This window comes from Oryzias latipes, chromosome 21 (assembly GCF_053564925.1).
Source record: "Oryzias latipes strain Hd-rR chromosome 21, Olatipes_Hd-rR_3.1".
In the NCBI taxonomy this organism is placed as follows: Eukaryota; Metazoa; Chordata; class Actinopteri; order Beloniformes; family Adrianichthyidae; genus Oryzias; species Oryzias latipes.
Window position 1 is genome coordinate 21,135,695 of NC_136257.1, and position 27,979 is coordinate 21,163,673.

General features: G+C 39.4%; 1 protein-coding gene and 1 long non-coding RNA gene across 11 annotated transcripts; both read right to left on the bottom strand.

Annotated features, from left to right (window-relative positions):
- Window positions 1-8,912: 8,912 nt before the first annotated feature.
- LOC144988846 (uncharacterized) lies at window positions 8,913-14,472 on the bottom strand. Of its 10 annotated transcripts, none has more exons than XR_013652898.1 (6): window positions 13,859-14,465; window positions 12,779-12,861; window positions 12,407-12,492; window positions 10,003-10,043; window positions 9,780-9,879; window positions 8,913-9,349 (listed from the first exon to the last, which is right to left on the bottom strand). XR_013652898.1 is itself a non-coding variant. In XM_078939922.1 (5 exons), exons 1-5 carry the CDS (start codon window positions 13,895-13,897, stop codon window positions 9,269-9,271), a joined length of 354 nt encoding a protein of 117 aa, XP_078796048.1. In that variant the 5' UTR covers window positions 13,898-14,472; the 3' UTR covers window positions 8,913-9,268. The 10 variants fall into 10 exon arrangements, 1 of the variants encoding a protein (XP_078796048.1); XR_013652897.1 differs by having other exon boundaries at window positions 10,016-10,043; window positions 13,859-14,464; XR_013652893.1 differs by adding an exon at window positions 11,262-11,373 and having other exon boundaries at window positions 9,780-10,043; window positions 12,407-12,477; window positions 13,859-14,447.
- Window positions 14,473-22,737: 8,265 nt separating this feature from the next.
- On the bottom strand, window positions 22,738-27,806 carry LOC144988625 (uncharacterized). The gene is made up of 2 exons (XR_013652565.1): window positions 23,600-27,806; window positions 22,738-23,523 (listed from the first exon to the last, which is right to left on the bottom strand). It is a non-coding gene; the product is annotated as an uncharacterized LOC144988625 (long non-coding RNA).
- Between the last annotated feature and the right edge of the window lie 173 nt (window positions 27,807-27,979).

Here is a 27,979-nt window from a genome sequence, read left to right on the forward strand (position 1 = left end):
CTCTGTCAGCAGTGTCATCCAGTTTGCATTCTTTAACCCTTGTGCTTTCCTAGGCACTTTAACATTGGGAGTTGGGTCATCTAGACCCCACAAGACAGTGCGCTGAACGTTTTTCTTCAATGATTTGTGATCTTCACTGGTTTCCATGGATTGCATGAAATCCTCTTCACCTTTATCCACCTTTGTCATGGTAGGGAGAACACGTCAATGTAAGGGTGGGGTCATAGGATAGCACAAGGGTTAAACGTTGGAAAAGTAATGCATTTTGGGGGGATTTTGCACCTGGACCTTTAAAAAAAACATACACTTTCAGTGTTTTGGTCACATCTGTGTGATCTCACTCTCTGATAATAACAGTCAAGAGAATGCATGTTTTACATTTTTCAAATTCTCAAAAAAAAATCCTCAACAAGTTGAGATCCATGCTGAAACTCAAAAAAAGTTTCTGTACAAACCTTAAATATTTTGGGCTGTGGTGAAGACAGATGTAGAGCTATGGACCTTTGATCAGAAGATTGCAGGATTGGTGATGAAGTTTCCTTGGGCAAGACATTGAACCCCACATTGTTCCTGGTAGTTATAGGTTGATGCCAGTTTAACCCTTGTGCTATCTTAGATGAAAGTGCCTCGGATAGCACAAGGGTTAAGTCAATTGAGCCGTCATAAGTGTGTGTGTGAATGGGACTGTGACTGTAAAGCTCTTTGAGCCTTCTTAGAGGGTAGGAAAGGGCTATATGAATATACACCATTCACTATTTTATCCTATATATAGTGAACTAAATAAAAGCAATACTTGGCTGTCAGTAAACATAAACTTGCCTTTTTATTCTTTACTGTGAACCATACACAAGTTACAGTAATTAGAAAAGATTCTGTGATCTATGCCTGACCCAATTATTTGGAACTTCATTATTTTACTGTGGTTTCAGTTTTATTTATTTATTTTTCTTAAAAGGTGTCTGTGGTTCAGGAGAGGCATGGAGAGGCCGTGCAAAAATGAAGGGAGAAGTGGATAAATGTAGGCTTTCTAGAGCTGTCCGTTCTATCATTCTTCTGTTTCTCTTCATCCATCCTTGCCATGTTGACAGCAGTCCTCCAAGCAGAACAGCATCTGCTTGCCAGGTAATTCATATTCCCTACCTGCACAGCTACCACCGACAGCAGGAAACTGAAACGCAGAGGACTGGCAGGAGAGCACACAAGCAGTAGGAAAGAATTCCTAAATCAGAATGAGAGATCAAGGAGGGAAAAAAGGAGGAAATGCCTAAAAAAAAGTTTTAAAAAAATTGTGACAAGTCAATTTATGTAACAAGTTTAGAAACAATAAAACCAGCTGTAGCTCACTAAAATAATTGTCAAATGAAGTTAAGTTTTCCTGTGCTATACATTTAGGACAAAAAAGGAAATATTCACATAAAATGTCAATGTAACACACAAAGTGAAGAAGTGAAAGGAAAAAAACTAAAAGAAAGTAACAATTACTCACACAGGTTGCACAGTAGTTGAAATTCTACTCCATTACTCATTAATTGATTATAAACAGCTTTCTGCTCCACTCTTTAAACCCTTGTGCTATCCTAGGCACTTTACCATTGGGAGTTGGGTCATCTAGACCCACTAGACAGTGCTCTGAACCTTTGATTTGTGAACCTCACTGGTGTCCATGGATTACATGAAATCTTTCCACCTTTGTCATTGTAGGAAGAACACGTCAATGTAAGGGTGGGATCATCTAAGATAGCACAAGGGTTAAAGACAATATATGTGGGGTCGTCTTTGATTTAGTTGAGCTTTCAGATTGCTTTTTATTTTGGCCTAGGAAGTGTGTACAATATCAGGTGGTTCATACTTTGTCAGTATAGTTCTAATACGAGCTCCTGCCTCATCAAAACTAGTGCTATCATGCAATTCATTTTTTGTGTGCGATTAATTAATCATAACCTGTAATTAATTATTCTCATTGATCTCTTTTTAATCTAACCTAGTCTTTCCTGTGAAAAGCCTCATTCTAAGGTATTTTAATTTATATTTGTGACAGATCAAAACACAAACAAAAGTGGCTTTATGAAGTTTATTATAGACTTCCAGCCTTTACGTTTACACCACTGAGGGGTGTTATTAGCCCTTGTGCTATCCTTACATTGACGTGTTATCCCTACCATGACAAAGGTGGATAAAAGTGGAAAGATTTCATGTAATCCATGGACACCAGTGAAGATCACAAATCTTTGAAGAAAAAAGGTTCAGCGCACTATCTAGTGGGTCTAAATGACCCAAATCCCAATGTTAAAGTGCCTAGGATAGCACAAGGGTTAGACAAAAAAGACAAAAAAAAACATCAGCTCTAATTTAACACATCAAAAAACAGTAGGAATCCAAAAAATATTGATCACAAACTTATTAATAGCCTAATACCTATATTGTCATTCAACTATGGGCATATCCCATCAGGGGTCGCCACAGCGAATTAGCTTTCATTGATTTGCACAGGTGCTTTGGCAGGCTTTTTTTTTAGGCTGCATGCCTTTCCTGACATAACCCTATATTTTCGGGGCACGGGGCGGGGTCTTGGCTGGGGGCCAACACTGGATATTTGGCTCATTGCAAGCCTTGGGATGTGATCGCAGGTTTTCTCCAGGACAGTACCATACCCAGCCAAAAGACCTTTCTTGGTGCCCCACCATTATACTGATGTGGACATGCATTTAATCACAAAAAGTATTTGCTCACCCATCCAAATGGTCAGAATCAGATGATCAGGTGGCCTAATCTTTGTCCTGGCCACAGGTGTAAGAACTCAAGCACTCAGGCGTGCATACTGTTTTTACAAACATTTTTAAAATGACTGGGCCGCTCTCAGGAGCTCAGTGAATTCCAGCGTGGAACTGTCATAGGATGCCATCTGTGGTATTAAAACCTGTGGCATATGTGGGAATTAAAAAATCCAATCAACACAACATTGTGTACAGCATTCCCAGAAGAGTTGAAGATGTAATAGCTGGTAAAGGCAACGATGGGCAAATCAACGTCTCGTGAAGCACTGACCATCCTTGACACAACTGGGCTGAGATTGACACTCTGCTCAGATCATTTCAGTTAGAAATAGTGACATCTGCTAGTTATCTGTGAGTAATACAGCCAACTTACATGCAGTCAAAACATGATGACTTCAAGAAGATTTTAAAGCTCTGTCGATATTCGTCTTTTTATGAAATGTTTTATTAAAGGAGCGTAATTGTTATTTTATCTGGATAATGGATTGATAAGTATTTGGTGTGGCAAATATGTTGCATACTAATATTGGTCTTGGATATACAATTGGCAACTATGATCATACTTATCTCCACTAGTGATGAGTTGGTCGTGAATGAATGGGGGTGAGGGATGTTTACTGGGGGGGAGGGGTTACACGCGCAGCAGCATTTGAACAGAGTATAAGGGGGAGACGGAGAGAACATCATGGGGAAAAACAAAAACCTACAGAAACACAAAAACTTAAAGTAAAAAAAAACGAGTGACAATACTGGTAAAAGAAGCAAAATATGGAACCATTTGATTTTTAGTAAAAATAAAAGATCCCTAAAGAGTTTAGAGTCTGCAGAAAAATAATTCCATATAAAACCAGCTCCACAACCAACCTGTAAAGACAACTGAGACGATGTTCTCCAAAACAGGGCAGATCAATGCAGCAGAAACCAGATCAGCTGCTCAAAGCTGAGGCATTTGGTATTTCTTCCCATCGGTCACATGATCTGCAGTCTACTTGAATCACTACTGGGCAACATTAAACTTTAAAAATAAATGATGCCGTGTTAAGAAGGAGGTGTCGAGCTGGATATCTCTAGCAAAGGGTGGGCCGATGTAACATTGAAAACTCTATGGGTTAGGAATGGAATGGCACATATGTGAGTTGAAGCATGTAAAGCAGGGATGTCAAAGTCAAATACACTGAGGGCCAAAAAAACATATTGGCTATAAACCGAGGGCCGGACTGGTTCAATGTTTATTAAAACATATTGAAATGGTTGCACGTAGCTTATTGAACCAAGACCTAACATTGTGTATCATTTAATGATTAAATGAATAATCGGGAAAACATTTTTCAGCAGGCACACAGACAAGAACAAACTGCCTTCAAAGAAAAATTACATGTCCTGTATATTAAATGAATAAAGTAATATTTTCTTATGGCTCTGTCAGTAAGTTAAAGAGAAAACATTTTCAACAGGCAAACAGCAAAAAAGCTATTTTCCTTCAAAAACAAAATATGTTCCTTATATCAAGATAAATGCATAAAGACACTACATGCACTATAAATATTATAAATATTATGCTGCTCTATTATCCTACCAATTACTGCTTCAAAAAGTAAAATGAGAAAATTTAGAATAAATCAAATCATTTGTATTCTTTCTCATGGCTCTTAACTGCAATTTCCCCTGAGTCCATTAACTGAAAAATAAATATAAATAAAGAAATAAATAAAATAAAATACAAAAATATATGGCACACAGACAAAACAATACGTCCTTCAAAGAAAAATCACATTTCTTGTAGAAACAAATGTAAAAATTTAACTGAATTAAAAACTAAAAATACATTAATGCTCTGTGATGCTCACTTGTCTGAGGATGAGCCTGTACTTGGTGATGTCTCATGTTTTGTACAAGTTCAATGTTCGGGGTAAGGCTCTGAGCTGAGGAAATCCTCAGGATTGAGTGAAGGTGCTGATCAGTAAGAAGGCTCCTGTGTGATGTTTTGTTTAGCTTCATCAAAGAGAACAGTCGTTCACACAGGTATGTGCTGCCAAACATAGAGAGCGTCTGAGCAGATTGGATGCGCAGCTCGGCCATTGTGTCGGGGATGAATGATGAAGCCGAGGTGCGCTTGCTGCGCTGCAGTGAGTTCGCGGGTTACCGTTGCTTTATGGGAAACGTAGTATTGGTGCGTGCAAAACACCAGCGGGCGGCTACAGCCTGCGGGCCGGTTCTAATACTAATCAAATATCATCCCGGGGGCCATAGATAAGTCCTTCGCGGGCCGGATTCTGCCCGCGGGCCTTGACTTTGACATATGTGATGTAAAGGAATACATTTGGTAATATAGTGTGCATCTGTCTGGTGAATTTGATCATTTTGAAGCCTGGGATGCTGCTGAAAAGAGAATAGAATATAAGAAGGAGGTGACACCAGAGGAATTGAACAATTTAGACTTTGTTTTTTGTTGTGACTGTACAAAAACAAGTGAGAAGAGGTGAACTTTCCCTCTGAAAGTATGCTTTCTATCACTTAACGTGACATTTAGAATACCACATTCCTTTGCACTAGAACAAGATTGGTGCAGGCTCTGTCGCTGTTACTATGACAACATGCACTTATCAAATAGTCCATGTTTTATGAAAAACAATTTACACTTAAAAATAATAAGATTAAAGCAATAATAACTGATTCCATATTTTTTCTTTTGTAGGTGACCGTGGTATAAGTGGGATAACACCCCTTCAAGGTGTTTATTATTAGAAAGGAATGGACTTCAAGGACTTGATCCGATGCAATCAGGCCTCAGCATTATCATCATTAGTTTAAGATAAGGAACACCTCGTCAGGCTTTATCGCTTACATAATATTTGTTGTGGTGTCATGGCATTGATTTAGGTTTCTTGTGGTAAGAAGTACAAAGTTGCACATTGATGATGCCACAATGGTGACAGGTGCACGCTGCACCAAGAGGGATGTTTTCACTTCATATAAAATGTTTGTGCAAGTAAACAGTTGGACCTTTGTTTTATATTTCAGAACACGACAATTGTCATAGATTAAAAATCATGATTTAAAATCATAATGAATGTAATTAAAAAAACACACTAATTTGTCTTTAATTAATCAATTGTGATTAACACAATATTTTTTAAACCGTTTTCAAAAACCTTTACACCCCTTTCTGTATAACATAAAGGGGTGTAAAGGTTAACAAATGGAAAAAACAAGGCAGTCTTTCGAAAATTGAATGTTGGAGCTAACATCCTGAAGGCGTTTAGACCGGAGAAACGGCAAAAAGAATCCATCTGGTGCAGCTAAACATTTCTACTGATTGTGTTAAGATTCTATTAAAGGTCACTGCCAGATAACATCTTGCTGGAGAAAGACAAAATGAGAACATTTGTTAAAACAAAACTTTGTCGATTAGCCTTCTGACACCTGTAAAAAAAAAAAAAAAACATGCAACGATTTAGTACTTTTGGACATATTTGTTTCTTGTTCTCAGACATCTCTTGATGTCCTTTTCAATTCAGGACACATTCAAGAAATCTTAGACATCAGATGAGGACAGATTGCGGGTCTGTCTAGCGTAGCGTAACTGATGTGTGATTGGATTGAAAATAATTCCCTCTAATGACGAGGCCGCCTCAAGGTTGTTAGTGGTAATGAAAACATGGGACGTGCACGGAACTAGACGCAGACTCCTCTGCTAGTGCACAACATGAGGCTGAGAGAGACAAGCACACTGACGCACCAACAGTTGTCCTTGCAGGTTGGCATAAAACAGTTGAGTTTCACCTCAATGCACCGGAAGTGCCTGACTAAAGTAGGTACACACACTAGAGACGAATACAAAGCTTTACACTAAAGAAACTTGTACAAAAAAAAAAAGAATAAATCAAAATATGTTCAATTTGTGTTTCACAATTTGTAAAAGTGTTTGGATTTGTGAAGGACATCCACTTCTTTCTGCAAACAGCCATTTCTCTGCCCTGAATGAGCCCCACAGTGTTGGCAGGAGATTGGCATGGTTCCCCTCTGGTGCCTGGTGCGACTCACTGGCACACGCTTTCCGAGTAGCAAATCACCTGCCGGGCACACATGTTACATGTATGTTGCCAGGAACGGCATTTCCGCACCCCTGCAGTACTAAGTGTGAACACAGCTGAGTGGCCCTCTGTTTACCTGTGCCTCCACCCTCACACTTTCACAGGCACACTTTTCTGAACACACCTGCAAGTCACCAACAGACATGCATTTTTGATGCACAAAGCCTCCTGTGTAAAAACAATCCTAAAATTCTTCAGGACCACAGTTTGCTTATGTACAACTTTAGTTATTTTAAATCTTTGAAAACAGACCACAGACTTTAAAAAAAAATGTACAAGAGTAGAGAATTTAGTGTAAAACCTGAAAAATCTTGAAAAGGGACTACTGTGAAAAACATACCAAATTCAAGAGAAACATTTTTTATTTTGTTTGGTTACTTTTTATAAATGTGTTAGTCTTGCCTCGGATTTGTATTCATTCTAATTATAGACCCAATATCCAAATAAGTCCTTTGCATTTGTAAAAACTTTGTTATTGCTTAAAAAAAAGGAAAACACAGTGGAGTCATACATTTTTTCTCCTTTCTATTTATTTTTTAGAAGCATATGCTTTCACCTAACCACCTTTAGGTTTTATTTTTTTCTTCCCCCCTTTGTAACTGCTGACATGTAACCTCCTTGGAGGCATTTAATGTCTGCCCTGGATCCAGTAGAGGGAGATATTGCAACTCACCCGGAATAAAATAAAACTCAGTGGTGCAGGATTTCAGACACAGCTGTGGGAAGACTCACTGCTTGGTGAAACACCTGGGTACAAGAGTGCATCGTGATAACGGTAATGTCCAAATGTCAGACTGCCCCACAAATGTGCTGTGATTCAGCAGGCATCTTAATTGAAGAGGTACTTTCTAAACCCATTGTGCCTGTTCTTTCATTTTGAGCAGGTAGGCTATGGAGTTAATTCAGTCTCAATAATCAGAAATGCACACAACCGGTTTTACAAATGCACACGCTCCGATTCACAAATGTCATTTTATGCAAACGTGAAAAATAAATTCGGAAATACACACCCTGTGTTTCACAAACACACAGATTGTGTTTCACACATGCACACTAAATGTTTTACAAATGCACAATAAGTGTTTCTCACAAATGTGCACACTGTTTTTCACAAAAACATTTTAGAAATTCACAATAAATGTATCAGAAATGCACAGTAAGTGCTTCACAAACATGATTTTTAGTTACACATGTGATGTGAACTCACAGATCATTCGAACTGCAGACTGTGCATTCAAAATCCCGTTCTCGTTTGTGAATCTCCCCGTGTGTGTGAGAGATTTTTCTACGGTGAATATTGAGACTCATCTGACGGAGCGGGTCGACTAATCTCACCATTGGCTAGTGAATCTGTCAATCAAACTCATCGGCAAAGCAGGCGGGTTCGCTTTTAGCCAATCGTATGGCCCCTTACACTTTCTCTACGCTTTCTGCAGGTGGCAAAAGCCCCGCCCATGTTTGATTCTGTACCTGTCGGTCGTTAGCGTGTTAGCCTTAGCATGGCTTGTCGGTCAAAAATTACTGGCTTGTGCAACTTTTCAGTGGACCTGGAAGCAAGGCAACAGTGGTTGAATGCAGTTGACATTGAATCCATCGAACTCTGTACTGGTCATGAGATTTAAAATGAACATTTCACTCTGGATTGTTTGTACGTTATTCTCTTAGCTTTCATGCTAGCGTCATTTCAACACTCAGACACGGTTTGGATCATATGAAGGTGGAGGAGAAAAATCTTCAACTTCCACAGGTTTTGTGGAGAAACTGGCATCACTTTGCTCCGTACCACGCAGTGGGACTACATTACCTCAAGTTCATCTCACTGTCAATCACAGATACCCAACACACATCCCCTGCTCAGCCCGAAGTCACTTTGCTTGACCTTAATTTAATTTTTTTAATAACTCAAATGTCATTGATTTTATATTGTAACCATATACATATACACCTCTTGGCCAGGTCACCCTTGCAAAAAAGATCCTCATCTCTCTGGGTTTTACAGCTGGTTAAATACTACACAACAAAAGATGGTCATAGAACAACAAAGTGCAAACATTCACCCTTTATTGCAGAGTAAAATTCAGAGAAAACATGGACAGATTAAAACATCAAAATTTAAGCAAATGTGGGATCTCTACTGATTTGAATTTTATTTAAACTGGAACTAATTTTCATAACATCCTTACATACAATGAAGTCCCTTGAACAATACAGCAGTATTGATTTGAACTCTGTCTTGCTCCCCTCAGTCTCTCTTCTTCTGTATCTAATTATGTCGCCTAAATTAAGTTCTAAACACACTGGACTGTAAAGATGTAGGTACACTCCCAAACGGTCTGAATTCCACAATGGATTGATGTCGTCTTTCAGTTCCAACATTTGTGGACCCAAAAGAGGACTGTCCTATACCAGGACATTAATCCCAGGATGAGGTTCAGTCATGGATCCACTCTCCTCCCATTCAATCTCTGGAACCAGCATACCCTGACAAAAAAAAAAAAAAAAGATACTGTTTATGAACAGCACTGTTTTTTTTGTGTTTTAGATTATGTAGGAACAGTGACCGACTAATAATAACTTATATTGTTGCTTGCAGGCAGACCTCATATCTCCATAACTGTTTATAATTTGCAAATAAGTGAACCTTAACAAAGTAGTGACATTAGTACATCTGATGGCTCATAAGGCCATGCATTGTGATGCATTTTGAACTTGCAGATGTGCTATTCTTCCTACAAACAAACAATTTAGGGAAATAGTTTGCACCACACAACAATAATACTTTTCATTCATTTTCGATGAAAATTCACTGTAGTCATTATGATTTCATGATACTCTTCTTGATACTTTCCACTTTAGTCAAACTGCACACAAATCAGTTGTCCAGTACAGTGAGATTAAATAAAGCACTTACCCGGGGATCAGAAACAGGGTTCTGGGTCAAGCCCAACTGCCACAGCTGATTTGGTGTCATGCTTTGCTCCGTCCTGATTGGATGGCTGTCCCACGCGTCACTAAAGACATCCAAACTGGCCTGAATGCGTGGTAGGAAAATGTAATGGCAGCAGAATACGTGATGTGACTGATATTGAGCAAGTCTTGGTCCTCAGGAGAGAGCAGGATGTTGTAATACAAACCAGTAACACTCACGAAGACATCACACCAGAGGAGCTCAATCCTGTATTTGGAAAAAAGCAAAAAGAAATATTATATTGTCAGATTTATTTTTAATACATCATTCACTTTTATGTATCAGGGCTCCAGACTAACTTTTTTCACTAGGAGCATAGTGGCCCCTAACTGAAAGTTTTAGCGGCACGACCAGAAAATTTAGGGGCGCATACCGTAAATCAACATTCTAACCAAATCTACTAATTTCCACTGTATCACAAATAAATACTTTAATAATAGATGCAGAAATTACAATGTGCTGTTTCTAATTCAGTGTCATATTTTATTCTGCACTTTTGAAGATGCAACATGAAGGTAAACTGACATCACCATCGCTGTCACGACAGTACAACTAAGTAAAAATAGTAAAAAAAATACCATACATTTAGAATAAAAAAAGTTTTTAGTAACAAGTGATTACCGTAGTAACCTTTTGTAATTTCACATTTTCAAACAATACTTAAATGTATGTAAATATTAGAGGATGGAAATTCATCTTGGTGACACCAAATAGGTTCAGCCAAGATGCACAATAAGCGTGTTTGAGATCACCCAGATGGACGCAACACTGCACAGATCACCTGGTGTGTGACGTATATTTTTGTTTTTGCTCCAACATCACCTGTCAATCAAAACAAAAATATCACGAGAAAGGGGTGAGAGCAAGACACCAATCAGAGCGAACGCAGCTGGAAATTTAGTATTGAACTGACTAAAAGCTGCCCTACAGACTACAAAACAATGCATTATGGGACATGCGTCCTGATGGGTTTTTTGTAGTTCACTGATCACGGATGTTTACGCGCGCTCGATTATCTCTAGGCCCCGCCCCTCCACATATTTTAGCCACTTGCAGTGACTTTCCCTATTCTTCTCACACGCATTGGCCGCCTCAGGCATCACTCAATGAAACGCGAGTGTGTGCTCGCGTGTGCTCCAGTCTCATGAGTATTCGCGCGAGTGTGTGTGTCTGCCTGCGTGCGTGTGCGCTCGCGTCTCATTGATGATTTCATCTCTCATTTCATCGATCATTGACGTGCTCTTTTCATGTTTAATGTATAAAAAATACGGAGGGTGGAGGAGGTAAATTTACTGGTAGCACATGTGCGACTGGGTGTAAAATTCAGTCGCACACTCTCAAATTTTGGTCGCAAAATGCGACCAAATGGACGCAGTCTGGAGCCCTGTGTATATATTAAAGCTTCTAAAACTAGGTTCAACTCACCGTTGATTGTGTGTACACTTTTCCCACAATGAAGCCGTTTGTGTCAGTTGTACGTACTGTGAGCATTAACTCGGCTATGCCCACATTTTCTCCTCCGTGATCTCCTCTCACCCTGAAGGCCCGTACACACCGGGACGAATATTCGCCAGGCGTTATTCGCCAGCGTTTTTCGCCACGTTTTTTGTGTTCACACCCAGGCGATTTTCGCTGACGATGAGTGGAGTGAACATGCAATTTCATTCCCTGACATTAGATGGCGCTTAATGTAAACAGAAATACTCCTGTACACAAGGTGGCGCTGCGCAACTTTACGCTTCTTAAAGTCGCTTTTCACTCAGAAGAAGAGAGCAAGTATTTACACGCTTGTCAGAATCAAACAAAGAAAACATGAATATTTCAAGCACCAGTAGCCAACTGGTGCTTGGTTCGGGGATATTTTAGAATGTCCGTCATTATTGCTTCGCGGCTGTGTAGACGCTACTTGGCGTCTATCTTCTTCGCTGGTATGTGTGCTCAGCAAGGCAGTTTTGTGTTTGAGCGCCCCCAAGTTGTGTTTTACTGTAACTTCAGAAGCTCCAGACACGTGAGCAAAAGCGCCATTCTCATTGGTCGAGTAGATTTCGACGCGACGCGTCGAAAAAAAAAAACGAACCCGAGGCGTTTTTTTTTTTTGACGCTTTGTCGCGTCGCGTTTTTTCGCGTCGGTGTGCACACTCTCGTTGGTGCCCTTTGTTTAGTCACGAGGCGTTAAACGTCGGCGAAAATCGCCGGCGAAATTCGTCCCGGTGTGAACAGGCCTTGACAATAACATGAAAATCATGTCTCAAACACATAATTACAAATGCATCGCCAATACGGTACACATCAGTTTAAAATGTAATGTTCTTATGTATGATGCCAATAAGTAAAATTTCTAGGTTAAAAAAATTGCAGGAGTGGGTTACATGTATCACTGGGGAAAAAAATGAGGTGAGAGAGACTGTTAAGGGGGGGTAAAATGTTATTCATGAGGGGAAAGAGTTTTAGAGTTGCCTTTGTTTATGGAGAGGAGTCTAAAAAAAGTAATTTTATTTTTGTACAAATAACCAAGTACTTATACTGCCTGATATGTGAATAAAATATTTCTTTATGAATAACATGAATACCTCAGAGGAAAGCCATAAACGTTCACAGCGTCACTGAAGAAGGCCAAGTCTGCACAGTTGTTGTCTGCTATCTTCAGGTACAAGATCTATGGAATACAAGTACAAATACTTTCAACTGACAGATATTTACAGGGGCAAAAATGCTAAATTCCCAATTGACAGGTAAAACAGTAATACAATAGGATGATAAAATATGAAATAGAATAGAATAGAAAGGTATTTAATAATCCCTGAGGAAATTTTTTTAAAATGGCCATCTTAAAAAAACACATAAACACACATGCATTACAAATAGAAATATCACAAAATAAAAAGATTGATAAAAAAAGATAAAGAATTGGAAAATCAGTGGGTAAAATTAAAAGAAATTACTTGTAAGATGCCCTGCCAGAGAGTCGTATTGCCTGATGGCACGAGGAACAAAAGATTGTCACGCTGTCACGCTTCAGTAATTCCTAGAGAATAAATAAAAACACAACAAACATGGATTAGATAATTTAGCTGTCTGATCTTAAATTACATAATTTTCAAATATATGAAAGGGGAATTTTTTAAAACACTCTTGCTATGATTACTTGAGCTTGTAGTAAAGAACACCTTTAAAAAAAAATCAGAGACAAGACACTGATCACAGGAAGCCTGTGTGTAATACTTACAGTAACTTCTACTCTAATCACTGTTGACAGCTGATTTCTCCCATCCACCCTTTCTGTGACTACTTATCGACTACAAAACAGCCTAAAAACATAATGTTTGGGATTCTTGTCATTACGTCATTGGAAGTAAAGATACGGGGATTTTAGTGGCTGTCACTCTGACACAATCTCACAGGGCTTTTCAGCACAATACGGGTTCTAACGTTAGAAACTTAATGAGGCTTCTTTCATTCAACAGTGGATTCACGTCTGTTATATTTAAAAAATGCCGTTTTCATGAATGTCATATGAATTAACTTTGTTGCACAGTCCACCCCGTCTTAAAGTCTGGGCTGTGAAAATGGTGTGTCTAACTTTAACCCGGATCGCGTTTACATAAAGGCAGCACACGGAACAACTAGCTAGTTAGCATAGCATAGCATCAGTGTTTAAACAAATCGCCGTCTCCAAATCAATACTTTTTATTAAACTTTCTTTGCTGCTGTAAATCCGGCATGCTTTTCCCCTTAGTTCTATCTGAATCATGTTAAGAACCTACAGATCATTGGCTATAGACGCTAGCTTGAACCGACACCGGCTTGAACTTCACTCACACTCACAGGCAGCCACAACTTGCACAGGCTAAGCAAAACAAAGCTAAGCTAATTTGCGGTGGGGGTACTCTGCAAACGACTCGGCTGCAGTGTTCATAAAGCATTCACACATGTCACTTGGCAAAGGAGAACGCTTCAACTTAGTAGTCAATAACATTACAGGACGTACAACGAGGGAATGATCAAATAAATGCATTACTTACGGGCTGAGACTGATCCCGTTCAGAAGACCTCTCCGCCATGTTTGCCGCCCGCGTCCTTTCAACTGCTGTGTTGAACAGCTCCCTCCCTCGTCACTTTGAAAGTGAGGAGTGTAAGGGGCCATTCGATTGGCTAAAAGCGAACCCGCCTGCTTTGCCGATGAGTTTGATTGACAGATTCACTAGCCAATGGTGAGATTAGTCGACCCGCTCCGTCAGATGAGTCTCAATATTCACCGTAGAAAAATCTCTCACACACACGGGGAGATTCACAAACGAGAACGGGATTTTGAATGCACATTCTGCAGTTCGAATGATCTGTGAGTTCACATCACATGTGTAACTAAAAATCATGTTTGTGAAGCACTTACTGTGCATTTCTGATACATTTATTGTGAATTTCTAAAATGTTTTTGTGAAAAACAGTGTGCACATTTGTGAGAAACACTTATTGTGCATTTGTAAAACATTTAGTGTGCATGTGTGAAACACAATCTGTGTGTTTGTGAAACACAGGGTGTGTATTTCCGAATTTATTTTTCACGTTTGCATAAAATGACATTTGTGAATCGGAGCGTGTGCATTTGTAAAACCGGTTGTGTGCATTTCTGATTATTGAGACTGAATTAACTCCATACTAGGCTGCACCAGTAAAACCGGCAAAGACACAAAAGAAAATTTCAATTCAAATTCAAATACTTAAAAGAAAAAAAAATGTGGTCTTTGTAAAGGCTCCAATCTTTGAATTGGTACAGTTAGGTATTTATTTTTCATCAACTTGTAATACTGAAATCAGTAAAATTGAGACAAAGTACTAGGGCTACCATAAAATGATAAAGAATAAAGAATAAAGTCATATAACTGTGATAAAAAAGTTGAAAATGTACAAGTATGACGTAAGATCATGACACAAAAGTCAATTTTTCACGAGAATAAAGGATTTGTAAAATCTCATTTTAATTTGTAAAATCTTGTAAAATATCTTGATTTTACAAGAATAAACTCATAAAATTAAGATAAAGAAGTCACCATTTTTCGAGAATAAACTCAAAATTTGTAATTTTCCAGGATGACTCCATGCTTTTATGAAAATCAAGTTGTGTAAGCCTCCATTCACATTACATGCTGACTAAATCCATCAATGCACCCATCGATCCTTATGGTGATGCCATAAGGTTTTAGTTTGTCAGAGGAATTCTTATGCTATAATGCACTTATACTGCCGGTGGCGTAAACGGCCCATCCGCCAGAAATCCACACCTTATGGATCAAGAATCTTCCTCCGAAGAGGCTCGGTTTCCTGCAAATTCTATTAAATGACTTTATACATATAAAAAATAATGCTGACTCACTAAAAGACTTAGTATTTCTTTATTTGTGAAACCAATGCTGAAGTAACTGTTTAGAATGCGCTCTGTCTCTCATACAGAAACCTGATTGGTTCTGTTTTTTTTGTTGTTTCTATTTTTCTTAGTAAACAGACTTTTGTTTCAAAAATATCTTACTTTAATCTTGTAAAATGCCACTTTGTAACTTATAACATTAAAACTTTATTCTTGAAAAATATTGACTTTTTACCTTATCATTCTACGAGTATATTCTCTTACGTGGGACTTTTTTATCCTAATTTTACCACTTTAGTACATTTTTGACTGTATTCTCATATGTTATTGACATTTTTATTTTATTGGTACTTCATTGTAATAAAATGGCATCTTAGCGTTTTTATTTTTTGTGTGAGACAGAACTAAAATTTACAGCAAGCTGTGTTATGTATGGATTAGCTGTTGGGATGACTTTAACTGTATTGCACTTCTACAAAAAAAGAGTCTTTCTTGGATGTAAAAAAGAAAATAGAAATCATCATAGTGTGTATTAGGTTGGTGCAAACACAACCTTTGACAAACAACAATGTACAGGCTTCATCGTGTAAAAGTTTTTTTAAGGAAAGATTCAACCAAACATGAACAACCTTAACATCTAACAGAGTCCCAGGTAGAAAAATCTGTTTGGTAATGTAGGTCAGACATTAAGGACTTAAATAGTCCATTTATCAAACTTAAAAAAATAATTCTAGAACTTATAGTACTTGTTGGCATGCTGCCCTAAAAAGGAAAAATGTCCTCAAATGGTTCCTGTTGAGTGATGTCCAGCTGCTGGGTGGAACCCATTTGAAGCTGCTGTCCCAGGCCTTCTCAAGTACCACTTCACTTCATTTGATCAACCTTTTGACTTCTCAGTTGTACCTGACAGTTTAGTCTGTAATTTACATAGATTTTTTTTCTTTCACTTAGGTTGTTTGGGAAGTTGTGTTGATGCTTGACTTAGAAGCTGGCTCATAGGCTTAGGTGGGACTGAGCAAGATGTGCATTTACCTAAAAGCTTCCATCTAAGATGCGTGGCATAAACTCCAAATCCCCAAAAAGAAAAAAAATTGTTAAAAATCCAAAGACGCCAAGTCATAAATCCATCTAACCGAGCCATTCACTGTTCTTTTGGACCACCAAGGACCCCGTAGTTTTAGCCATTTTACTGTACCTATGGGAATCTTAATTGTGTGTTTTTATCAGAGCCCTAAATGGACAGCATGACTATCAACACATCTCATTGGAAAAATCACTTATTTTAAAGTTAAGGTTCCTTGAGTCATTAAACAGGATGAATGTCTGACCAAAAGGTTAAGTATGTTTTGTAATGGTTGACATATGTGATACAATAATGCTAATAAAAAAACTCAGCTTTCATGAAAACAACAGAAAATTTAAGTCTTACATGAAGTGTGCATAAAAACAATAGACTCATCAGAAACTGGAAACGAGTGTTGTGACTCCTGCACTGAATATGCACTAAACAAAATAGAGGAGATGTGCTGCACTGCATGAGGAAAATGGTGGTTACACCAGATGCTGACAGTTTTTGTGAGTCTCCAGATGTCCCCAACAAAACAAAACTCCATGTTTCAGTGGTATTTTATTTTGGTGAGCCTAAGGCGTGGTTTATACGATTTGGAATCATTGGGTCGCATCGGTCGCAAGTTGATCGGAATTGACCCAATCACTGGAAAATGTAACACCTGCTGATAAGTCACTTAACCTGAATTTATCTCGAGCGGTTAGAGTACATAATGACAGAGCAATTCTGTCCAGAACAAATGTCTTTTTAACATGGAAGATGATGAAAATTTACAGACACAGAGAGACAGAGAGAAGAGACAACTTGATAGAAAATAGAACCAGTTACTGGAAAGATATATCATATCTTGCAGCACTAGAGAATGCAATTTGCCTCTAATTTTTTTTCGCCTCTGTATTGCCACTGCTGTCACCAAACTTCTGTTTGGTGGACAAACACACCATTTTCTCCTCTGCCTCATCATGTACCTGTGCATTTGCAAATGCAGCAAGTATAATCACAATGTCATTCATGTTTAAAATAATTGCAGGAGACAAGCAAAACCAGCCTTCATCAGTATGAACTATACAGCTCGATTATTGATATGATTGATGCAATAGCTGATCGCTGTGAAGAATAAACCGGCTGAAAGCACACCTGTGCAATAATCATGCTGTCTCATCAGCATCTTGATGTGAGGTGGGATGGATTTTCTCAGCAAAGGAGAAGTGTTAACTATCACAGATTTAGACGGCTTTGTGAACAATAGTTGAGAGAAATTGTTATATTGTAAATGTTTCGGATCTTTGAGTTCATCACATGGCAAATGTGAGACAAAACAAAAGTGTTTATTTTGGGGGAAAAATCTTCCCTAAACTAGATTCTACATGAAAATTCTAAGAAATGAAAAGTTTGGGTTACTTAAAATTTACAAATTTTCCGGGAACTGCACCAAAGAACTCCTCTAAAGCTCCTTTTTTATTCATGATTTACTATTTTAGTGTTAGTGATGAAGAACTGCGATTGTTGTTAATAAAACATCTCCAGTTTAGATTTAAGAATCTAAAAACATACTTAAACCATAATCAAAGAGTTCAGAATATTTTTAATCAGCTGTTATTTAAGGGATAATGGCCAACGGAGTGTGCATTATCAGAAATTAACGCACACTGCTGAAGCCTGAACCAGTTCATAAAAAGCGGACTATTTGTTACGTGGTATGCCGTGTTGTCACAGTAACATGACAATGCGCTGCTTAGCCGGCTGAGCTGGCACCAACCTCAACTGCAGCGGCAAAGGAAAGCATTATATATGCTGATTGTCACGAAAGGTTAAATAAAGCATCAGTTCAGAGAGAAAGTTGACATCTTACCGTTTGTTTTTGTCTACATGATGAAGCAAAAGTTTGTTTTAAAGAAGCCAGCGTAGTGATATAAAACACTTATGCTATGTGACCGGAACTTCTTTGTTAACCCTTGTGCTATCTTAGCTGACCCCACCCTTACTTTGACGTGTTATTCCTACCATGACAAAGGTGGATAAAGGTGGAAAGATTTCATGTAATCCATGGACACCAGTGAAGTTCACAAATCATTGAAGAAAAAAGGTTCATAGCACTGTCTAGTGGGTCTAGATGACCCAACTCCCAATGTTAAAGTGCCTAGGATAGCTCAAGGGTTAAGCGTGTATCACAGTGGATTATCACTTTTTAATGAACACCCAGCAGCCAATCAGAATCGAGTATTTACCCAGACCATGGTATAAAACATGTCAATATACTGGGAGAAACCTCTCATCTACCATATGAAAATGTAGTAAAAAGTAACATTTCTTCAAATATATTGACCACTTTTAGAAGTTAGGAGCTGGGAATGATGTATTGAGTATTGTAATGAGTTTTTCATCGATTTTCTGGTAAAAAGTCTTAGTTAGTCCGTCAATCCCTGCTAGTTTTGGAGCTTGTTAGGAAAAAGTTTTAAAATATCAGGATCCTGCTGCCCCCCACTGAGAAAAGCTGGACAAGCAAAGTAAGTGCTCATTAAATAAACATAAGTAGTTGTGAAAATTTGTCTGAAGAACTTGTTACATAAACAGCAGGCCTTCAGGTGGTTTTTCAATATGGCTTCTCTTGTAAAATGTCTTCTCTTAGCTCAGTAGAAGAAGGTGTTCTGTCTTAATTACCTACTTTCTGCTGCTCTGTTATTCACTGAGTGCTTTGTTAGAATCACTTGTTTCGCTCTTAACCACCTGTCATAACAAAGAAGATGAAAAAGATGCAGAGAAGGGCAGCTGAGAATGAATAAGAATGGGGCACTTGTTCTTTCTGCATATATTTTCGGCTTTTTTGAAGAGAAATCCAGGAGTCACCCCCAGCTGTCCCCTCCATCTTACTTACAAGCTGGGAAGATTACGGAAAAATCTGCAATTGGCCCCTGATCCACAATATATTTCCGGCTCCATGTAACAGTGTGCAGAACCGGTTCCCTGCATGACCTGCTGCAAGGGAAGCGAAAATGACCACACTCTTTATTTAAAATGAACTTTTACATGAATTTTAAAATGCTGGATATGCATGTCGCTTTCAAGACATGAGCTGCCTTTATCCAGTTAAATAATAGCAGAGAAGAGGGATGATGAGTGGAAGGGGTGACAAAAAAAAAAGGGTCGGAATTAAGCAAGAGAGTGAAATAATGGCCCAGGATGGAGCTCTCTCACACGTATAAAAAGCACAGCAGCAATTTGCCTGCACTGAGAGCATGGATGTGAAGAGGGTAAAAGACCTAGTTGACGAAGAAAGGTGAAAAACGGTGCATCTGCTCCAACCTCTGTCATTACCTCCTTTCTTCTGACACTGCCAGCCCTATTACTTAATTTCCTTTGTTACCATGACTGAAGTCTGAGGGAGCTGAAAGCAAAAAGGTAAACTGTTTCAGAGAAAAGATGAAACATTTTAACATTTACTTCAAAGCAGGATTTTGGGGTGTTTTTCCTTTCCAGCTGAGCTTACTTCTCATCATAAAGTACGCCATAAAGATGGCCCGATCATAGAATTAGGCTGCTTTCCTGAAAAAACTCTCATAAAAGACGTATATTCACACAAAGTCACAAACAGATCTGTGCAGACAGCACTTCTTAGCAATCTCACAAATGTAGCAGAGATTTGTGGGCTCATTTGTGGCCACATTAAAGCTCCTCTCACTCCAAGTTGAAAAATAAAATATATCTCATGTCGTTTGACAATTTTTTATGTGGAAAATGCAAAACTCATTTCAGCAGCTGACAGCTAGTTATAGATACCGGAGATGCATTTACTTTTGGAGAGGACCTCGTGCGTGGAAGCAAGGTACATCAGCAAATTGAAAGAGCAAGCACATCTGGCAGAGGAACAGTAAGGCAAAGGATTGGAAGAAAACCAAAAGTAGATATTTTGTTTTAACCCATTCACTTTCAAGTGTAAGTCATAAAAAAACGTAACTTTCCTGAAAAGCATAAAAACCCTTTAATATCCAAATAGTACGACGAACAAATGAAAAAAAGACAACATAAATCCATGCTTCTACAAGCAACAAACACATTAGTATTTTATAACATTATAAATTATGCTGGTGGCTCAAATAGGTTTGTTTCAAAGAGAAACTTAACTATTGTCCGACACCTTTGGTTCAAATCTACAAGCATGTGTGGATTTCCTAATTTCTCACTGGCACAATGATACATTAAGATACAGAAAAAGTAGAAAAAATACTGAGTAATTATTATTTTCAATAACATGTAGAAGCAGATTATTGATCATTTCATTTTTAAAGAGAATTTAAATTAGCTTTAAAATAGTTATTTTACGCAAAACTTTAAAGTTGACAAACTTTTAGTAGGCACTATAAAATCTTTTTTCTATATTGTAAAACTTTATTTAACACAAGTAAAATGAGACAAACTTACAGTATAGAAATAATATTTAATCTTTTGGGATATCTACCAACCAGCAGCAAACCATTTAAAAATTAACCTTTCAAGCTTACTTCATCACAGATGGCTGACAGGTGGAGCGTGGAAGAATTCTGTCTGGGCATGTGACTTGAATTCAAGAACGTGCTAAAACAGTGTTTAGGATATGGTGTTCACACTATTGTCACTACCAAATTCAAGCGCATCTCTGCCACCTACATTTGGAAGAGGCTTGGTGCTAAATGTCAAAGCGGTGCAAATCTTGCTCAAGGCTTCTCCTTTTACCGCTCTATTCTGATGTACGAAAGAATCCGTGTTGTAAAATTCCAGCCACAAACCAAATTACTCTCTTCTCCTTTATGATCAATTTTCAAACGGTTAGCACTTCCGTGACTTAAAAGGGACACCGTCCATACCACATCCGAGTCCCTGACTGGTCAAAGTTCAACCTAATTAAACTTTGACCAGTTAGGGACTCAGATGTGGTATTGATGGCAGCAAGTTTTTAACCCTTGTGCTATCTTAGATGACCCCACCCTTACATTGACGTGTTCTCCCTACCACGACAAAGGTGGATAAAGGTGGAAAGATTTCATGTAATCCATGAACACCAGTGAAGATCACAAATCATTGAAGAAAAAAGGTTCAGAACACTGTCTAGTAGGTCTGATTGACCCAAATCCCAACGTTAAAGTGCCTAGGATAGCACAAGGGTTAAGAGGCAAAAACTGTCTTAAAATCTTGTGTAGCGATGTGTGAATGCGAGAGTTTTAAAGGTGGAAGCCCAAAATGCATATATGCGTGTTTTCATAGGCTCTTTCATTCTAAAGTGGTTGCTTGAACGCGCTTAACAGAGGCCCATTAATTAATTAAATCCAAAGCAAACATTATTAACAAAAAATAAAGAAAAATACAAAAGCTAAAAAAGAAATAGGAAAAAGGTAAAACAAACAAAGGAGAATCGAAACATTTAAACCATATAACCAACAGTAAGATAGATATCACTAGAACAAAAAAAACAGAGAGAACATCGCTGAAGCACAAACACCAAAGGCTCAGAAAGGTCCCCCTTAAAAACAAAACACACAATAACTAAGTGCTGACAGCTGTGTTGCTCCACAAAGAACCACAGGTGAGTGGGAGGAACTTCTGAGAGGAGCTGCAGCAGATCTGCATAAGAATTAGTCTGAGCATAGAAAAACCAAACCAAAAAAAAAAAAAAACAACAACAGTGCATCTCAGATTCATGCAGATCAGCCTAAGGAGTGATTAGGAGTGACAACCAAAGGAAAAACAAAGCTTACAAACCAATTCCACAAAGATAAATGCAAAAGAAATAAAGCCCACAAGCTTTTCTTGCTGCATGCTGGTTGGATGATGTATACAGTTATAATACTCTGGACATACTAACAGCAGAATTTCCAATCGACTTAAATGAAATATAGAGGCAGACAAAAAAGTTCCAAAAACAGTAGAGTTTTCCTCCGTCAATCTCACCTGTTCTGGGGCCTCATTTATAAACGTTGCGTACGCACAAAAGAAGGCGTACTCCACTCTCTACGCAATAATTGATATTTATAAAAAGCAAACTTGACGGGAGAATGTGCGGTCCTTCACGCAAGCTCTGACCCAGGCGTACGCACAAAAACGGGTGAAATGAGAAACGGCGACACCGTCGGCAGATGGAAGAAACACGTGAAAGTGAAAATGACAATACTGCCTCTCAGAAAAAACATGAAGACTTCACAAAACAAGTCTTACAATTAACAGCCTACACGAACACCCGTTTGATCGATCAGCAGTGAAACTAACAAAAAAAATCAAACGGAAATTACAACAGAAATTCAAATGAACACATATTTGCAGAAAGAAAAGTCAAATATGCTCTGCAATATTGGCATGTTGTGCAATTCATCCTCATAAATAATATAGTTAACAGAACGAAATAATGTAAAAAACTGATATTCTCGTCAATGTGTCCTAGACAGACAGACAGACAGACAGACAGACAGACAGCTATATTAATTGTCCATTGGGGAAAGTTGTTTTCAATTCAATTCAATTCAATTTTATTTGTATAGCCCAAAATCACAACAACAGTCGTCTCGATGGGCTTCGAAGTAAAACATGAAATCAAAAGGATCACGAATACAAAGAGTTCAATAGAAAAATACTAAAATGAACTAACAAACTGACTAAGCTATACTGGCATCCCTGCCCTTAGACCCCCCTTCGCGGTAAGGAAAAACTCCCAAAAAAAACGGATTCCGGAAAAAACGAAGAAACCTCAGGGGTGCCCACATGAAGGAGGGATCCTCCCCCAGGACGGACAGGCGATTTACCAGAAATCTTAGAGAAGAATTAACTTATCTAAATCTACAACTACATATATAAAAGTCCAGCAGACGAGCTTCATCCAGCCGTGGTTATCGGGACAGTCAAAGGCGCGAGTCGAGCCGGAGACAGGAACCACAGCCAGGTGTAGGAGCAGGAGCAGAGACGAGGTACTCGGTCAGGTACAGAGCAGAGACGAGCCAGAGATGAGCCAGAGGCAGGATCCACAGCCAGGTGTAGGAGCAGGAGCAAAGGCGAGGTAAACGGTCAGGAACTGGAGCACGGATGAGCCAACTGGAGTCTGGAAGCACTCCCACTCCCCAGGAGGGGAGAGGAAAAGAGGGACAATACATGAATCGCACTGCACCAAACAGAGGCATGGAGAACTAAATGATAAATTATGATCAAGAATAGAGGAGAGGAAGGGTAGAAGTAAAAAAGGAAAGAGGACAGAACCCCAGTGTACCATAGTTACCCCAGCTTCAACTTCTAGCAGCCTTTTAAAAGAAATAGTTATTATTAAGTTTAATTTAAACAAACTAACATTAAGTTAAATAATCTCTGAATACTAACTAGTCTGACAATAAGCCTGTCCAAAGAGGAATGTTTTCAGTCTAGCTTTGAATGTAGAAACTGAGTCGGCCTCTCTTATATGAGCTGGGAGTTTATTCCATAAGACAGGGGCTTGGTGGCTAAACGCTCTACCTCCAACCGTACTTTTACTAATTCTAGGAACCACAAGCAGTCCTGCATTTTGCGAGCGAAGTGTTCTGATTGGTTGGTAAGGGACTATGAGGTCCTTAATATAGGACGGGGCCATTCCATGTAAGGCCTTATAGGTTAACAGGAGGATCTTGAACTTAATTCTAGAATCAACTGGGAGCCAATGGAGCGAAACTAACACAGGAGTGATGTGATCTCTTCTGCTGGTTCCAGCTAACAATCTAGCTGCTGCGTTCTGAACAAGCTGGAGACTTCTTAAGGAACTCTTAGGACACGCTGCTAACAAGGAGTTACAGTAATCCAGCCTCGACGTAACAAATGCATGGATGAGTTTTTCAGCATCACTCTTAGAAAGTATATTTCTGATCTTAGCAATATTCCGCAGGTGAAAAAAGGCAGTTCTACATGCCTGAGATATGTGAGCCTTAAATGATAAATCCTGGTCAAGTAAAACCCCAAGGTTTCTAACTGTGGAATTGGGGGCTATACTTATACCATCCAGGGAGACTATCTGAGCAGACAGAGCATCTCTGAGGTTTTTAGGACCAAGTATAATGACCTCAGTTTTTTCTGGGTTCAAGAGGAGGTAATTAATTGTCATCCAGGTCTTGATGTCACTGATGCAGGCGTTCAGTTTCTCTATCTGGTCATTCTGGTCAGGCTTCATGGATAAATACAACTGCGTATCGTCGGCATAACAATGAAAATTAATGCTGTGTTTCCTGATTATGTTTCCTAGGGGTAACATATAAAGCGTAAACAGGATCGGTCCCAAGACTGAGCCCTGTGGGACTCCATAGTTGACTCGAGTGCACTGAGAGGAATGGCCATTTACATTAACGAACTGATACCTATCAGACAGATAGGATTTAAACCACTGGAGAGCAGATCCTCTGATCCCTATGTCCTGCTCTAATCTATGGAGTAAAATACCGTGGTCGATAGTGTCAAAGGCAGCACTGAGGTCCAACAGGACCAGAATAGAAAGTAGTCCCTTTTCTGAGGCCAATAACAAGTCATTAGAGACTCTAACTAGTGCAGTTTCCGTACTGTGGTGAGGTCTAAACCCCGACTGAAAGTCTTCAAAGTGGCTGTTGTCCTGTAGGTCGCAGTAAAGCTGCTTAACTACAACTCTTTCTAGGATTTTAGAAATAAAGGGCAGGTTTGATATCGGTCTATAGTTGGCCAAGATGCTAGGATCCAAACTGGGCTTTTTCAGAAGAGGTTTAACAACTGCATATTTAAAAGACTGTGGCACGTAACCCGTTTCCAGAGAGGCATTTATCATTGTTAATATGGGATCATTAATTAGGGGAAAAGTTTCTTTAAAAAGTCTAGTGGGAATTGGGTCTAACAGACACGTTGAGGATTTGGAGGACATAATAATTGATGTTATTTCCGCTTGATCCACAGCAGTGAAGCAGTCTAATGTTACAGAGGTTTCTATGGATGCCTCCATTTCTACCGCTTCAGCCTGTTCTGGGCTGATAGTAGGAATAACTTGATTTAACTTATGTCTAATATTTGAGATTTTACTATCGCAAAATGTAAGAAAATCATCAGAGCTGAGAGAAACAGGAACATGTGGTTCTACTGAGCTCTGACTGCGAGTTAATTTAGCTATAGTGCTAAAAAGAAATCTTGGATTGTTTCCATTCTCTGATATTAAGGTTGAATAGTACTGGCTTCTAGCTCTACGCAGAGCTTTTTTATAATTTAATAGGCTATGTTTCCAGATATCCAGAGACTGCTCTGAACCGGAGCAGCGCCATTCTCTTTCCAATTTACGGGTTTCTCGTTTAAGAGAACGAGTTTCAGCGTTAAACCACGGTGCTACTCGGTTTTGTCTGACGAACTTAGGTTTCAAGGGGGCAACAACATCGAGTGTACTCCTGAGGGCTTGTAAGGCATCATTAACAAAGTGGTCATTTATACTAGGACTGATACTATGGGAGCTGGTCTCAGAGTATTTTCTCAGAATATCACTAAGTACTGGCTGAACTGTGTGTTTAAACTCAGACACAGAACGGTCAGTTAAGGTTCTTCTAAGCTGTTTCTTATTCACTGGGGCAGAAGGATGTTCCAGTGTAAGCTGGAAGGTAATCAGAAAGTGATCAGAAATGATGGGGTTAAGAGGAAGGACACTCAGCTGGCTGATCTCTATCCCATGGGTTAGAACAAGGTCCAGGGTGTGCTTATGACAGTGAGTGGGTTCATTCACACTTTGGGTGAAACCAACATCATCTAATAAAGCTGCAAAAGCCTTTCCTAGGCAGTCACTGGGGTCATCAACATGAATATTAAAATCCCCTAATATTATAATTTGATCAGAATCTAAGACAATAGTCGATAGGAAGTCGGAAAACTCAGTTAAAAATTCTGAATATGGGCCGGGGGGGCGATAAATAATTATGAGTAAAACAGGTTTTCGAGTTTTCCTGTTTGGGTGACTTAAAGACAATATGATGCTTTCAAATGAATTATAAGCATTTTTAACTTTAGGGCTGAGAAGTAAGCTAGACTGTGATATTACTGCCAAACCACCTCCTTTCCCTGAAATCCTGGATTTCTGATAGTTAGCATAAGTGGGGGGGGTTGCTTCATTCAATCTAACATAGTCATCCTGATGGAGCCAAGTTTCTGTTAAGGCTAAAAGACTAAGATTGTTATCAGTAATTAACTCGTTGACTAAGAGGGACTTGGAGGAAATGGATCGAATGTTTAATAAACCGCATTTAATGACATCATAATTCTGCTTGTGAGAACTGCTGTCTGTCACTGTAAGGTTTCTATGACGCGCTCCTTTCATTTGTCTTTCAGCACATAAGCTAAAGCTAGGACCTGCTTGACTTTCCCTGCATGGGTTTTGCACCGGCACTAACCCTAAGGGAGGCTCAGAGGAGCGTTTTACACTGCTGCTCTGCGCCCGGGTCTCGTCTCTGGATTGTCAGGTTAACAGACTAAGGCTAGCAGAAATGTTTCTAGAAAGAAGAGCGGCACCGTCCCGGGTGGGATGGACGCCGTCTCTCCGCATGAGACCGGGCTTCCCCCAAAACGCGCTCCAGTTATCCACAAAACCAACGCCGTTTTCTGGGCACCATCTAGAAAGCCAGCGGTTAAATGATGAAAAGCGGCTGTACATTTCATCATTGACTAAGTTCGGCAGGGGACCAGAGAAAATTACAGTGTCGGACATCGTCTTAGCCAGTTTACACACCGAAGTTACGTTTAACTTAACCACCTCTGACTGTCTCCGTCGGGCATCATTACCGCCTGCGTGAATCACGACTCGACGGAACCTGGACTTACTCTGAGCTAACATCCTAAGGTTCCCCTCGATGTCACCAACTCTGGCCCCCGGATAACACCTGACAGTAGCCGCTGGGAGCTCCACGTTTCTAACTTCAGAAGAGCCTATAACCAGAGTTGAGTGTTCAGCGGGTGTGTCGCTGAGGGGGGAGAACCTATTACTAACGTGGAGTCTCGGGTGCTCTAAGTTTTTGCGTTTAGCACTATGTTTCCTCCCAACCGGTACAAACCCCTGACTGTCTCCCGGCTGTTGGGAGGGCGCTGGGGTGCTAACTAAGTTAGCCCTGGTAGCGCGGCCCGCGCTACGAGTAACGACCTGGCTAGCCGGCTTAGCTTCCACTGTGCGGAGCCGCGCTTCTAACTGCTCCAGCCTGGCCTCCAAGTCTAACACAAGACTACACTTAACACACCTACCCCTATCTTCACTAAAGGAGGCAGGATCATCACTAAACATATGGCACATGGGGCAGGAGAGAGGAGGAGAGGCGGAAGGAGTGGTGGTGGCCATACTAGGTTCTAAGCTAAGGCTAGCGGTGTTTAAGTAAAGAGAAGTGGTTTATTTAGCAAAATGAGAAAAGTGAACAGCAAGCGGTTTAACAGTGGTGAATTCGCTAATAAAAGGTACTAGATGTGAATATTAACCCAGATAACCCTTAGAGTAAGCAATAGTAGTAAGGCTAATGCCAAACAAGAGGACAGCAGTCACACAGCTAGCACTGGGAATAGCTCACCCGGAAATGACGTCACAGGAAGTCCACACAGTGTTCCACTCTGTGTGTTTTCATAGTAAAACATTTCTTCATAAGCTACGGAATTATGGAATTCATACATATGCCTTTAGTTTGTTTTATTTTTGATAAAACAATGTATGGTGTATGTCTCAACCATTCAGAAAGCAACAAGAAATTACATTTGCGCTGA

Coding starts and splice junctions, on each gene's coding strand:
- LOC144988846 (XM_078939922.1), bottom strand. CDS start 13,897: ATGGCGGAGAGGTCTTCTGAACGGGATCAGTCTCAGCCC. Junction 12,493..13,858: donor AACGGGATCAGTCTCAGCCC/GTAAGTAATGCA, acceptor TGTATTCCATAG/ATCTTGTACCTGAAGATAGC. Junction 9,350..9,779: donor ACCCTGTTTCTGATCCCCGG/GTAAGTGCTTTA, acceptor TTTTTTTGTCAG/GGTATGCTGGTTCCAGAGAT.